This window comes from Lissotriton vulgaris, chromosome 2_1 (genome assembly GCF_964263255.1).
Source record: "Lissotriton vulgaris chromosome 2_1, aLisVul1.2, whole genome shotgun sequence".
Lineage (NCBI taxonomy): Eukaryota > Metazoa > Chordata > Amphibia > Caudata > Salamandridae > Lissotriton > Lissotriton vulgaris.
In genome coordinates, this window is record NC_141687.1 from 159,447,946 (window position 1) to 159,462,851 (window position 14,906).

Below are 14,906 nucleotides of genomic sequence, written 5' to 3' on the forward strand. Positions count from 1 at the left end.
TCACTATATGTCAATTTGTGGATATTCTGAATCTCTCAACAATCACACCCCCAGATTATAGGTTGGGCACTCCTCACTTATCAGGCAAGGTTGCGATTTGAAGGCTGGGTGGCAGATTTACAAGCCCCTTGCGTCACTTTCGCGTCAATTTTCCCATGGTAAAAATGACGCAAAAGTGGCGCAAGGGCCTTGTAAATAAACCCCCGGATATCTTCATTTTGTTACTTCCAAATGCAATCTGGAATTTCTAATAAACAATGTGTATTTACTTCACACACTTTGTAAATTCAAGCCATCTCCAGCAATGATATCAGAGTGCTGTAAGTAACAATGTAACAATTGGGTTCATATTAAAACAGTGAAGATCACGCAGATAAATCATTTATTACCAATTCATTAGAACCCTAGTATGTCATATGTTTAAAGATGTTTTAGGAAGAAGAATTTTTGCATATTCTCTGAACACCATCAGAGCGGAGCAGATCCAGAGCACCTCAAGTAGCGCTACAGAATTTAAGATTTGCTTCTAAGAAGGCCTGAGGAACTGTTTGGCATCATTTTAGCCATTAGGAGAGGGAATCAGGTGCAAGTTCCTGACCCTCTTCACACTGAAAACTATTTTTGAGAAAAAGTTGGTTCTTCCCGAATGTGTTGCTTCACAAAGAAAACCTAAAACAACAAAATGGTGTAGACATTAAGGTGTTGTAAGCTTCAAAGAGTACTTAATTGAAACGTAAGTTTGATGACTCTATAAAATTACCAATTATCTGGTGGTTTAAGAAAAATTTTGGGGAAGAGTTGTGTTACTCCCTGCAATAGTTTGGTGGGCCAGCTGCTGTAGAGCTTGATTGGCGGAAGTAGAATCTGGTGTAAGGCTCACCAAATGTAGGGATGTCGGAGGAAATATTTCTCTGATATAGATTGTGCCTATATGACAGGAGCCACTTTGGGGTAAAGAAAAAAGACTTTGATGACCTTCGTGGAACAGCTAACCTGCTGCTACTGATGTCATTTCTGCAGACACCAGCCCAAAGTGAATGCATTTATTTAAATGACGTTATTGGTGCCCCCCATCCGCTGGGAGTTATATTTTTGTACATTGTAGATATTCCTTGTCGTTTCCTTGCATTGGACCAACATTGACGATATGACCGTTCTGAACGGAACGGATACTTGTGGGTAAATGGCATCAGAAGGGCCGCTCTAAAAAGTGGTTTCTCTCCGATGTATTCCTCTATCATCAAGTCCATCCAATAACTTTCCTGATGGCAAAGCAAGTCAGAATCACTCTGCAATGGAAAACCCACAACCTCTAAAAAAGTGCAAGAACCAAGTGGAGGGTGACAAGGGCATCTGCCAATAATTGGGGGTTGTTCTAAGACAGCTGTCTTGTAGATGACAGCCTGAATGTTTCATTTAATCGCTGCATTATTGGATAGCTACTAGAATTATGTATTCAATTGTTTATTGATTGCATCAAGCATAAAAGGTGAACAGCTAGGAGTAGTCTAAAACTATCATGTGAACAGATATGTACAATAAACACAGGTCTGCATAATACCCTCAGTGGGAAGCAAGGTGGTGCCTTGACACAGGTCTGGTCACAGTCCAGGCCCTCAACAAAGGTGGTACTGGATGGAGTCTCTGGAGAAAGGCTCAGGTCATGTTCGAGAAACTGACTAAACTGTAGCAACATGGGTGACCTGTGATGTGTTATTTCATTGTTTGGAAACTGGACAATCTGATTTGAAACCTCACGTGCCTGGAATAAAGAACAGAGAAAGGTGATGGCCCATTTTCTACAAATACAACTTTTTTTAAACACATTCTTTATTCTTCAGGCTATCCTGCCATTCTCTACAAATTAGAACAACCCTCTGTCTACAGCTATAGGGTCACTCCTCCATAATCTAGAAAAGAGATCATTTTCACTTCCTCTGGGAGAGTCAGTCTGTCAAAAGTACTTTATTTGGTTAATATTAAAACCATAAAAGCATACTAAACATTTCATACATGTAAGTTATAAAACCCATAAATTACAATAAAAATGTACAAAAAATGAGGTGCATTCAATACAAATAATCAATTCATTTTGGGTAATTTCTTAAAAGCCACATTTCCAGGTTAAAGCGTCCATAAATTTAATTAATTCAGACTAGTGCATTAGAATGAGTTATACATAATTTATGTTTTCTCTTTAATCTGACGGCTGCGGTAAGGAAGCAAGCTATATTAATAATTTCCCACACATTCGATAATAACTGCAAATAAAGGAGGCCAGGCTTAACTTGCGAGACGCCTTTGTTTTTTAAAAGTGGGAGAATAAAACGCTTCTGAATATGAAGAAAGTGCTCACAGAAGAAAATAAAGTGTGTTGTATCCTGTACAGAGAAGTCGTCACAGGAACATACCCCCAAATCTTCCACCCTTTTCCAACCGGAGATTCAACGAGTTGGAAATGAAATTGATTAAGCCTGAATCTGACCAGTAGAAAACGGTGATTGGGGTTTGTGACGATGTTCAGGTATGCTTCAATTGTACAGGTGGTTTTTAACAGTTGGTGAGCTCTTACGGTCGGCTTAGCCAACTCCCTTTCTTCTCTAGCCATAGCAGCCATTGACAAGAATGAATCCTTTAACCCATTTTATGTCCCCTTTCAAAGACTTTTCAGGTGAGTTATATATCTCAGGTCAGGTCGGCCCAGTTTCACTGTCAGTTTATGGACATAACTCAGCCAGGGGATACGATTCCCATAATCAAGAGCTAAACAATCTTTTAGGATTTCCTGGTTCAGCTCTAATCCAGGGTTCAACCATGTCGAACTCCATTTTAAAAGAGGTGCAATCAGGGACGTAACACGGGCCCCTGCTCCAGGGACACCCTCACTTACTTCATCATGAATTCATGATGATGAATTGAATCGTGCGCGGTGCGCACAGAACTGTTATAAATTAAATGAATGCCGGGGTATCCGCCTGGCCTCAGAAGCTAATCGCTCCTGGTGCTTGTGCAGAGGCTTGCCCCGGTCGTCTGCATGAATTAGAAACAACTGCTGCACACGAGTGGGCCCCGGTCGGGGCCTCTGAGGCTCTTCGGCAATGGTGCCTCGCCCTCCCCTGAGGCTGTTAATACATAGTGCGCGCCGTGGCCACCGGCCTGTTCCCCCTGAGGCTGTTAAAAACAAGGTGTGCGCCGGGGTCCCTGATACTCTTCAGAAAGGCGGCAGGCCCCGACAGGGGCCCCCCTGAGTCTGTTATTAAATGGTGCATGTAGCGTGACCAGATTCTCAAAACAAAAAACGGGGACAGGTATTTGACATAGAAGTGGGACTACGGTTTGCAGTAACCGTCGACATAAAAGTAGGACTATTTGATAGCTGTCAGACATAGAAAAAGGACTACAATGACAGCCTTCTCCACAGACCAAGATGAAGCATTACAGACAACAAATCCGAGGTCTTTCATTGGCACCCCTCTCCTTTACGCAGCAGCATTAGTACTTTTTGTTACATTTACACTTTTAAGGACTATAGCATACATTTGCCAAAAATCAATAAAACATCACAGGTTAGCAAACGCCAGATTTACTAGCTTAATCAATGCTCGTTTCTATAGCTGCGCGTCAGTACCCTGTAAAGTACAACTCACTAATGTTGCTTAGTTACTCATGACAGAAAAGCATGGGAGGTAAACTGCGGAATGCTAAATTGCTGAAGGGCAGCCAATGAAAAACAGGGACATTTCTGTGTTTAACTGGGACACTGTTTGAAAAGAGGGAAATTTGAGTCACTTGGAGACAAGTGTCGGGACACGGGGACACTTCTCCAAAAACGGGGACCGTCCTGGGAAAACGGGGACGTCGGGTCACCCTAGGTGCATGCCATGGCCCCTTAAGCTCTTCATAGATGGGGCAAGCACCTGGCCGGGGCCCACAGAGGCTGTTAATAAACGGTGCTCCCCGCGGCCCCGGCTGGGGCCTCTGAGGCTCTTTAGATTTAACGCTGCTTCAGGGTGGGTGCGCGTCGCACACAGTTGCTTCCTCGACGCATCTTGCAAGTGCACGTTCTTCAGGGTGGGGCAGAGCTGGTGGCCAATGCCCTGATTTGAATTTGTCCTGACATGCGCAATTAGAAGTACAAGAGTGAGACTGACTGAGGTGTGGCATCCCAATAAGACCCAGCCACTCCTGCGCAGGACTGCTGAAAGTCCATCACACGTCACCGGGATAATTTAAATTAAGTCATTACTAGCCCCCCTCCCCTTGCTGCCTGCCTGGCTAGCCTTGCTTGCCCTGGGCCCTGCCATCTGCTGCCTGCCCGTCCTGCTCGCCCCTAACACTTAAGCTGCAGGCTAGACACAGCCGCCCTCAGGTCAGGTGAGTCTGCGTCCGAGGCCGAGCCTAGTAGCAGGAGTGTCCATGGGTGGTGGTGAGGACTGTCGGAGACGGAGTCTCAGGGGGTGGCAGGGTGCTAATCAGATCATTTGGATTGAAATTCAGGGAGGACATCATGGTGGGGCCCGGTAGGTGAGTGCATCGTGAGAGTGCATTGAGAGTACCTGCACAGGTTATGACTTTTTGTATGAAGTACTTCCTGGATTGGTTACTAGAGTGACAGTTTTGTAAATCGAATGCCTCACATTTATACACAATCTGAGCTGATATTTCAAAATGAGCGGAAAAATACCGCTCACCAAAGCCAAAATGCACGTATATGTTTCACTAAAATATTTCTACTATGATATATAACAGGTTTTATCTGCAATGATGTTTTAAATGTTTTTACTGTGATTTATATTGAGATTTAAGTAAGGGCATCTAATTGGATGTCAATGGCTACAAGTTTCGAATGGTAACAGCATACATACGTTATAACCTATATGAAAATGCACAGTGGCAGCCACACAGTCAAGCAAGTTTAGACAACCAGTTCCCTTTAAAGAGAGAAATGGCTCCTCTTGATTGCACCATTCAGATTAAAACTCGGACATTGCCTGAGAGCCATGATACTTTAAATAAATCCTGTAAAAAACGTATACACTGCCATAATTGCTATGAAAATAATAGGAATGTGTATTTATCAATCTAAAAAACTGCTTTATAATTTGAAAACTTTTTTATTCACATTTCTTTTATGCATACATACTTTGGCAGGTCTGTGTTGAACAGGCAGTACAATATGTGTTAATTTTTTGTGAGCTTAACACCGTCTTAATAGCATACATTTTTCCATATAGTATCCTCTTGCGGTAAATAATCTTATGATTTGTGGTCTCTGCCATGTCGTGAGGCCTTGTTGGGGTAAGTCCTATCGTATAATTTTCCTAGGGACGTTTGTCCCGTCTAGTGCATTCAACGTTCTTGTGTTCATGCAACAAAGATATCTGTAAGATAAATGTATCGTAACGCTAAAATAATAAACAAGAAGATAATAGTAAACTCGGGCCTTTCAGGTGCAGCTCTGCGGGTGGGTGGTTCGTGATGTAGCTGTACTTGATGCTTAGATGGGTGCGTGGTACTTTGGATGGGCGTTGAACGGGAATTTGTGTTTGGTATCATAACCTACATGAAGATCATGTCACGATCACTAATACTATATGTGGATCTATCTTGGGTTGGCTGTGTTTCTGTCTACCTATAGGTACTCTTGCAGGCATTGTAAGAACTCCTTTATGTTGATAGAACACCAAGCCCTTCACATGGACACACCTTTTGTACATCACAGAAAGTTAAACGGGACAGAAGAGTGCACAACAGAACAGTTCCAATAATGGTGCTTCAACTGTTACAATTTTCAGATGGTCCCCTGACTACAGAGTCAGTGCTATATTTGAGCCGGTGGAGCCCGTCGGTCATTATTTTTGGGACCGGCACTTATTTTTCCTCATCGGATATTTCCAGAGAGCAAGAGAGGGAAAAACAAGCACAGGGGTAAGAAGGAGAACAATGAAAAACCGTCACAAAGGGAGAAAGCAGGAACCTACTAGAGTCAGATAAAATGATAGTCGATTAAAGAGGCATGAAGTGGATTCCAGACTACATAGCCTTGGTATTTGGCGGGCTAATATGCAATATTGCCGTCTGCTTGTTTCTAAGCAGAACTTTGGGTACGACACTCATTCTTTTACAAATTAAGCACTGTAACAGATTCCATATCACGGGTGCAGAGGGTTGATTTGCAATCTCCTCAGGAAACTTGTCAACAGTGAACCTTTAGCTCTACCTTTAGATCAAGCAAGGTAGAGCTATACGGAAATGTACTTTTGGATGTAGTCAGTGTCAGGGGATTTTGCTACAAATTGCAATGCCTGACGGACTTCTATTTGTTTAATCTTTAATCCTTTTGAACCAATTGCATTTTTTCATTTTTATTAGATATATTTGACACTGTAATCACCAGATGCCATTCGGTCAAATTGTGTTCGATGCCTTACGTATTCAAGGAATTGGATTATTATACCTTTTTCGTTTGTTCTAATATTGATATGACAGGCGACTTTGTTGTCCAGCTCTTCCTGCTTCACATTCATTTAGTAATGTCAGTTGTTAATGTCAGAATAGCTGGCGAGACCTCTAAGGTACTTAAGCACTTTACATTTTGTGAGGAAGCCCCCCCCATCCTTAAATTCATTCCATGCGTTGTACCTGTAAGTTACCAGCCACCTCAGTAAAGTTCATGCTGTTGCTGCCTGTAAGCAGGACGTAGTAAGGGCTCCTCCTGACTCACCACTGTGTTTGGGCATCACCTTTGTTTTTCTACTTCTCTTTCCTTAAATGGATATGCTTCAGCTGTGTTTTAATGATAACAATTCGTTTTACTTACAAAATAGACTTGCCTCACTTTTTGTATATCGTTTGAAAGCTGCGCATACTATTTTAGAGTTTACCCCTGTGGCTGACCATTTAGTGGCCTCCCTCATCCTGCTTGTGGATTCCAGGCTAATCAGTTCCTGTTCATTCTGCTAAGGAATTCAGGGGCATATTACCAAGCAATAGCGATGATTATCGCTATTGCTTGGTTAGAGACAAAAATGTACCGCTAAACTGCGGCGATTTCTATCGCAGATAAATCTTGGTATTACCAAGGTTTATCGCAAATGCGATAAAAATCGGCTGCAATGCATGAATATCGCTGAAAAGTCAGCGATATTCATGCATTACCGAGCTAATGCTCTTAGCCATGTTATCCACCTCCCATTGGATAACATGGCTAAGAACTGCTCAGAGCAGGGGTTAGCTTTTGGAGATATTCGCGCTTAGCGCGAATATCTCCAAAAGTTGGTAATAGGAGATAGCGATGTTAGCGACTGTTTCCAGTTGCTAACATCTTGGCACGCCCACTTTGCATGTCATTAGTGATAAATATCACTGACATGCAAAGTGGGGCCCAAGATGGTCGGTATCTCCTACTAGCTGTCGCTAACTGGTGTTAGCGACAGTTAGGTAATAGGGAGATAATTTTATCTCCGCTTTCTTGGCTTTTAAAGCCAAAAAAGGAGAGATGAACCCCCTTGATAATATGCCCCTCAGCCTTTTAACTATGAGGATGGGACTTCTGTTGATATCAAAGGTAAGGTTAGTGCTACATACTACCAGTGATTGGTACACCACCCATTTCGCCATTGCCTTTCAGTGCTAAAGTGAGAGCCCCCACCCCTGTTTTGTAGCACTTTACTTCTTCTTTAGGACTTTTCCCTTCTAGGCCCTTGTACCTCCAATAACCTCTTGATTGAAAAGAACCCAGCCCCAAACTTAGTTTATCAGTGCAAGATGCCCGATTCAGACTGGCTTAAGTTATCAGGATATTACAGGTGGGTGCTGCTGTTTTGGTACAGCACCAATGTTGCCTAGGTCTAGTGCAGTTGCACAGGGTTGCTAAAAGCACTGCACACTTTGCACTGATATATACAAAACACAAATGTGTGACAAAAAAGGAAGGGTTTTCTATCTTCTTAAAAATCCAACACCAAACATTTCTTTGGACATACCTATGCATTGCAAGCAAGTATAAGGCCAAAAAATGAAAATGGCTAGAAAAGAGCTCACCAGTGCGTCCTGATGCTGGAACTGCTTCTATCTTCAGTAGTCCTTTGACTACAAGCCCCATATCATAGAGACAGAGGGTTCAATTTCAACCTTCTCAGCAAACTACCAACATTTGCTCCAGCCTCCACTGACTGTAACCCGTAGTTTTCACAGCCGGCGCGTGGTAAATATGACTAATGCCGGACCTGGCGAGCATCACTCACTGCCTGGCCGAGCCCTGTTACAGCCCCACTCTGCTCATTGCGCTCCCAGGCTGCACTGAGGGGCGCCGCTCAGCTCTGAGCAGGATCCAGATCTCAAATCTGAGTACATATTATTTACTATTGTCTCATGCGACTGAACTTCACGTACGAGTCAGACACAGCCTGCTTTTCATTTAATTCTGGTCAGGTGATGTCCCACTTTCGAACCAATAGTACATTATATTTAATGACAGCGTCACTGCTGGGCCTGACGCGCACTGCTCTCAGGACACGCTAGTGCCCCAGACCTCCACCCGGCGGACATAGTGAGTGCAGTCCATACATGATTATTTATTAGCACTAAAGGTCTAAAATATTATTACAGCCTGCCTAACCCTGTGGCACACTGACTGAGTAATGCAATTATAATTAGTAGCGGAGGTCCTCGCTAGTGACTCTCCGGTGGCTTGGTCAGGTCTTACAACCGACAGAGCCTGGGCAGACTATTTGTCAGTTGTTAGTGGAATGTCATTTCTGGTGGTTTACAGCAGTTTCAAGATCTTCTTAGAGTTTCTCGTTGCTCAAATGGGTGTAATTTCTCATATTGATATATTTGCCTGGTCTCCATTGTTAGATTTTGCTCGCAAGAGTGTCACTCATAGTCATTGAAATGTCACTCATAATTCCTCCGAAATTATGAAAATGTAACACATAGCAATCAAAACCTTGGCAGCTATGGGAATGTGGGAAATACTTTCATGTTGCCTCAAGTTATTTGAATCTCTTTTTGGGCTGCACTCTGCGTACACCCAGGTTTGGATGGCAGAGGCAGCGCACGAGGCCCTGTGTGTGCTCATGTACAGGAAGGCAGTTCCAGGGTCTGATTTATAATCTACATGTGCATACCCCATGGTAGGCCAGCGGTAAACCAGCTCTCAGGGGCCAAAGACGAGTAAAGCGATACAAAAGGGGATGATGGACGGAGCGTTTGAGCAAATCAAACACTCACCCCCAGTCAACTGATCTGGGTTTAATCCATCACCATTCTTTAGCTTACTCAGCCACCCCAGATCAGACATGGCCATATGCAAATCAGTCTGACCTTGTGCCTCATGGGAACAGTCCAGCCCGAACTGCCAAGCCATGTCTTCCCTGGACCGGAAACAAGCATCCTGGGACCGGTAGCCTGCTTGTGATGTCAGAGATGTACGTCTGGCAATAAAACACTGAAAAACTGTGTGAGGGGAGTGTCAGAGGAGGGTTTCAGCACGTCTGTGTGAGTTGAATGCTAGGTGTGTGGAACACAAAAGAGGTACTAGACCACAGTCACGTAAGACTAGAAGATGAAAAAAAGTGAGGATGTAATGCAGAGGGGAGGACAGTGAGATGACTGCCAGGCGAGAGAAGTGTGTGCATGTATGTATGCGTGTGGTAGAGGATGGGTAGACGTGGGGTAAGACAACTCACTGTGCCAATGGAACTAAGCTACACTTGACTAAATAGCCTCAATCAGAGCGAAACAAGTCTTGGGTTGCTAGTGTTCCCGTTCATACAGGGCCTGGCAGTGCGGGCTGGCCTGTTCCACTGGAGCAGGGCCAAGAATGATTTGCAGATGCCTGGGTCTAATCTGAGGTAGAATGATGGGCAAAAGAACAATGGGTTGGAATGCTACGAGAGCAACTGCTAGTGGTCAGACTTAATGTAAGCATTCCTCCCACTACCGTCTGGGTGTTTAATAATACCATTACAAGCAGTAAATGGGGCACCACTGGCTCTAGAGGGGGGTGATGCAGAAAGACGTGCCTTCCACCGGGGTGGCAGAAATACTAATACTGGCCCAAGATAGTGGAGCAGGACATAGAAACAAGTTCTAGGAGGAAGTACCAGAGAATGTAGGAGGGATAGAGGGTGTAAGAGGGGGAAAAGGAAAAGAGTTTGACATTGTGTGTAAGACATTGGTGGGATAAAAGAGAGCAAGGAAAGGAGGTGTGAATGGAGAGTAAGAGGGAGGTGAGGGAAAGAAAGTGGAAAGAGAAATTAAAGTGTAACAAGAGGAAGGTGAGAAGAGAAAGCATTGAAAGCCAAAGGGATGAACAAGAGAGAGAGAAAAGCCAGAAAGAGAGGTAGATAAAGAAAGGTTAGAAAGAGGGAAGACAGCTAATACAGTGAAAATGAGGCGATCACTAGTCGCAATGGAGGGAGTAAACAGAAAAGCAATACTGAGACACAATTCTTGTCATTTTATCTAAATATGTACCTACTGGACAGCACTGTCTATATCCCCTGCCCCTTTCGTAACATAAGAAGAGAATTTTGCTGAATAGGGACAGTAAACACACATGTAAACAGATGCAGTAACTCAAAATATGGAAACAGTAGGATTTAGAGTGTCCTCAGTATGCCTGTAGTATATGACTGTAACAACGTTGACTTTAATATAGATGGTGTGAAAGAGAATGACAGCATATATGGTAATATGCAAGGTCACAAGATTCACTGCCGGTCTCAGGAAGTTGCCCGGCATTAACTAGACAGCAGGCTCCTTCCACTTAATATTTGTTTTTTGTTCTTTAGCCATAGGTAATTCCTGAAACAATAGGATCGTTCCTTGGCATTGTTCTGATTGCTGCCTCTGTTAGATAATCTGCTTTTGACAGCATTGTTACAAATAGCATAGCTTGTATGTTAGGAATATTTACCATTTTCTCATTAGAACTTAGAGAAAGACAATATAAAGGCATTTCATTTAAATGTTGGAGGTTTCAAATCAAAATATACTAGATTTCTCAGTGGTAGGGCAAAGTGGTAGGTGGTGGGCTGGGCCGCCGGGGGGTTCCCTCTATGTGCTTTGCAGGGGGGCCCCCTCAAGTTTCGTTACGCCACTGGGTGCAATGGCTATTAAATCCTCCACGAACCAGCTCCACACTCCTGATGGACAATATAACCAGCTGTGGATTGTGGGACAAATAAAATATTTCTAAAAAACTTATTTTCAACAACCTGAATTGCCTTTACGTTCCTAATACCCCAAATGGCCGCACCGTACATTACGAGGGAGATGCATTTTGCTCCGTATATTGTCAAGAGGGCTTGCATTGGTCTAGCCCCCAATTCGCGTGCAAAGCTCAAGATAGCTGATGGCGATCTGGCCAGGACATTTCTTTTCACTATTATTTGTGGTGTCCATGTGCCTTGATCATCAAATATAATACCTAAATACGGGAAGGTAGAGACCCTAGACACTGAGGTCTAAAGATTTCATAAAGGCTGCAAAAGAATTTAAAAGAAGTTGTAACCCTACCGCAGTTCGTGCTAAAAGGGCGGCATCATCCACTTAGAGAAGTGCCGGAATCAGGCGTTTCCCTACACGCGGAATATCTTTACACGCTTCACATAAAACTGAATCCAAATTATTAATATAAAGGGTGAAAAGTTAAGGGGCCAAAATGCACCCCTGCCTAACACCATTGGCAATACGTATTCCTTCAGTGCAAATGCCCATCTGGTCATATCTCACGGTGGCTGATAAATCCCTATGCAGATCAGCAAGGAAGTGCACTATGTTTTTTATCAACGCCTAATTTCAGAAGCATAACCCATAATTAGGACCTATTCACTCAGTCAAAGGCCAAGGAAAGGTCCATAAATGCCAGAAAGAGTGCACCCTTCTTGGCGACTGTATACTTCCCAATTAAAAGGTGTAAATTAAGGCATTGATCAGTTGTGCCCCTACCTTTCCTGAATCCATATTGCAGGTCTGAGAGGGTTTTCGTTTCAGTTAGCCATCCCATGAGTTTACTAAGTACCACCCTTCCAAGCACCTTAACTGCAGAATCAATAAGGGAAATGGGTCGATAACAACTGGGATCCCCTCTGTTTCCCTTTTTGAAGATAGGTACTATTACTGACTCGGACCACGTGTTAGGTAATCCCGATTTACAGGCCTTATTAAAGACATTATACAAAATGTTAGACCATGTCTTAACATCAGATTTAAAGAGATCGGCTGGCACGCCGTCCGGTCCCGGGGCCTTATTGCTCTTCATCTGGTTTATGGCCTCTGATACTTCTGGCTCAGAAATGGATAAAATATACGCCTCAATCTTGAACGTGGTATTAGTGCGGCAATGGATATCTTCACCTTCATACACTGATTTAAAATGATTACACCAGGCCTGCTCCTGGATACCACAATCAAGGTGGTCATTAAAGGAGTCTTGGAAAAAGGGTTTATTGACCACTTCCCAGAATTTGGCGCTGTTTTTGATAACGTCAATGGATAATAGCTCATTCCAAGCCTCATATCTGATCTCCTTTTTCCGGTTTGTTAGAGACACTTTGTAAGTTTTCCTTAATCCTGCTATAATGGACTTATCCGGTGGATTTAATTTCAAAGCAGCCAGCAGCTTCCGATGGGCTACTGAGCAATTGTGGTCAAACCATCTCTCCCCTATTATATCCTGCCCTCTACATGGCCGTTTGAGATCTGAGGCAATCTGGGCACAGATTTTAGTGTAAGCCACAAGAACATCCTCATCCCTAGCACTTTCATTCATACAAATAGACATCTCACAGCCTGCCTTAATCAGTAGATTAGGATGGAAATCCTGTGGCACCACCCGGCACCATTTAATTCTGCAGGCTTGGTCTGTTGCCGTATATCTAATTTAATGAGAAAAAAGAGAGGAGCCAGGCCCTTATGGACAGGTGAAGAGGCTGGACCCTATTGTATTTGCGCTGTGAGAAAAAAGCGGGGCCACAGGTCAGGGTTTAAAGGAAATATTTGTCTGGAAACTCTCACTAAGATTTAATGGGGAAAAGAACAAAACGTACCTTTCTTTTTACAAATGACCGGGCTTAGCGCTCCGTGAATAATTGTCAAGGAAGTCCCGTCATGGCTTTTAATTAGAAGAGACGTCCGCTCTGAAAAGGAGGCGGAAAAACATGAAAACGCGTCCTTTAAACCCTGACCTGTGGCCCCGCTTTTTTCTCACAGCGCGAACAAGAGCCCCGTGTCCTGCCTTCCCCTTCATTGATTCCTAAACGGTGACATAGCGCCGACAGGCGGAATTTTCACATTCGCCTCGGACGGTATGTCTTTTTGTTTTCATTACACTTCATGAATGTGTTTGGACATTTAATTCATGTCTGACCACATAATGTTCATATTTGTAGGTGACCTTCATCCCATCCCCTGCTTTAGAAGCTTCACGTTGCACACTGAGAAGTAATGTGCATTTCTTCAATTCCTACACTCTGGTAGGTTTTTTGCTGAGCGTCATTTTTAGTGGGAGTAAGAACCCATAGTGTTCTGATTTTTAATTCAATTCCGTTCTTTCTCGACAGACAGAACTTCACTTGTGCCCTGATGAGATTCCAGAAACTTTTCCCTGGAATCGAAACGCGTCGGCCAGTTAGAAAGGAGTTGTTTTGAGTCATTTTGAGGCAGTAGTCATTTTGCTACTGCAAAAGTCACAAATTTACTTTGCTTCTTTCCTACTCCCCCCTTTTTTCTTTATTACTTTGCTTGCTTTAACTATCATCCACAGTCAAAAATGTTTCACTGTATGTTACAAATGCTTATAATGGTTTTGTCTTGTCTCTGAATTATCACTGATTTTTGCTTTCAAATGGTTTTGCTCAATAGAACCAGGATCATATTTTGTTTTTTTGAATGCATTTAATATTCACATTGTAAATAATTCTCGTATCTATGTGTCTTTATGTGTGAAAACATGTTTGTTTAAACTTGATTAATTCCTAGATTGGTTCGGTATAAATAAAAATACCTTGTTGATCACGACTATCGGTGTGCTCAACTTTTCCGCAAATGTGGTTTAAAATATAGGTGTGAGAGGCATCTTTTTGGTGTTCAAGTATATCTAATTTAACCACCGTTCTATTGGTTTTCTATAGTTTCTTAAAATCATCCACCAAAGTCAGAATGACTGGATTATGGTCACTAAACGTAGACCAGGTTACAGTGTAGCCACTGACCCTAGTGGTCAGCGCTGCACTGAGAAAAATATAATCAATAGTTGAACCCTTGCCCTTAAAAGTTGGAACAGCTATGCCCCCATTAGATACGTTTGGATAAATTAGGCCATTTTCTGCCACCAGTTCCTCCAAATAAACTTCCTGTGTTGAGTGTTCAGTGAGTTTCTCCTCGATCTACTGGGCCTAGGCTGTCTTAAACATAACAGTTTTCATTACAACAATGTACATTAAAATCGCCTAAAACAATAACCAAATAAGAATTAGTATTTTTCTCATTATATAATTCAAGAAAATACTGAAGACTGACCAAATATTCATTTATAAAAGCTCTATCAAAGGAGTTATAAAAGTTTACAATGAGAAGAGTTCGGGCATTGGTAAGTGTGATTTGTACTGCCAAACAATAGGGTGAGCCTGTTTCCAGTTTAGTGTAAGTGCCTGCAATTTTCAAGGAAATCAGGGTCAATAACCCACCCTTCGCCCTCCCCATAGTGGAGGCTATCGCCGGTATCGAATAAGTGGTATAGCCATCCAGACAAAACAGATTATTGGTATCCCAAGTTTCCTGTAACCCAATGATGTCAGACTCATTTAGAAAATCCCTCCACCTAACATCGTCTGACTTGTTCTTTAGCCCCGCAATATTCCAACTAAGTATCCTCATACCCTCATAGATTTCCCTAA

The 14,906-nt window shown here is 42.8% G+C and overlaps 1 protein-coding gene across 1 annotated transcript in view; it reads right to left on the minus strand.

The window, feature by feature from the left end:
* LOC147729745 (myeloperoxidase-like) overlaps positions 1–14,906 on the minus strand; it is a 177,159-nt gene that overhangs the window by 122,061 nt on the left and 40,192 nt on the right. Inside the window, exon 4 of the mRNA XM_086958486.1 lies at positions 1,562–1,762. Within this exon, the coding sequence (XP_086814612.1) occupies positions 1,562–1,762 (201 nt within the window). The remainder of the gene's footprint in view (positions 1–1,561; positions 1,763–14,906) is intronic.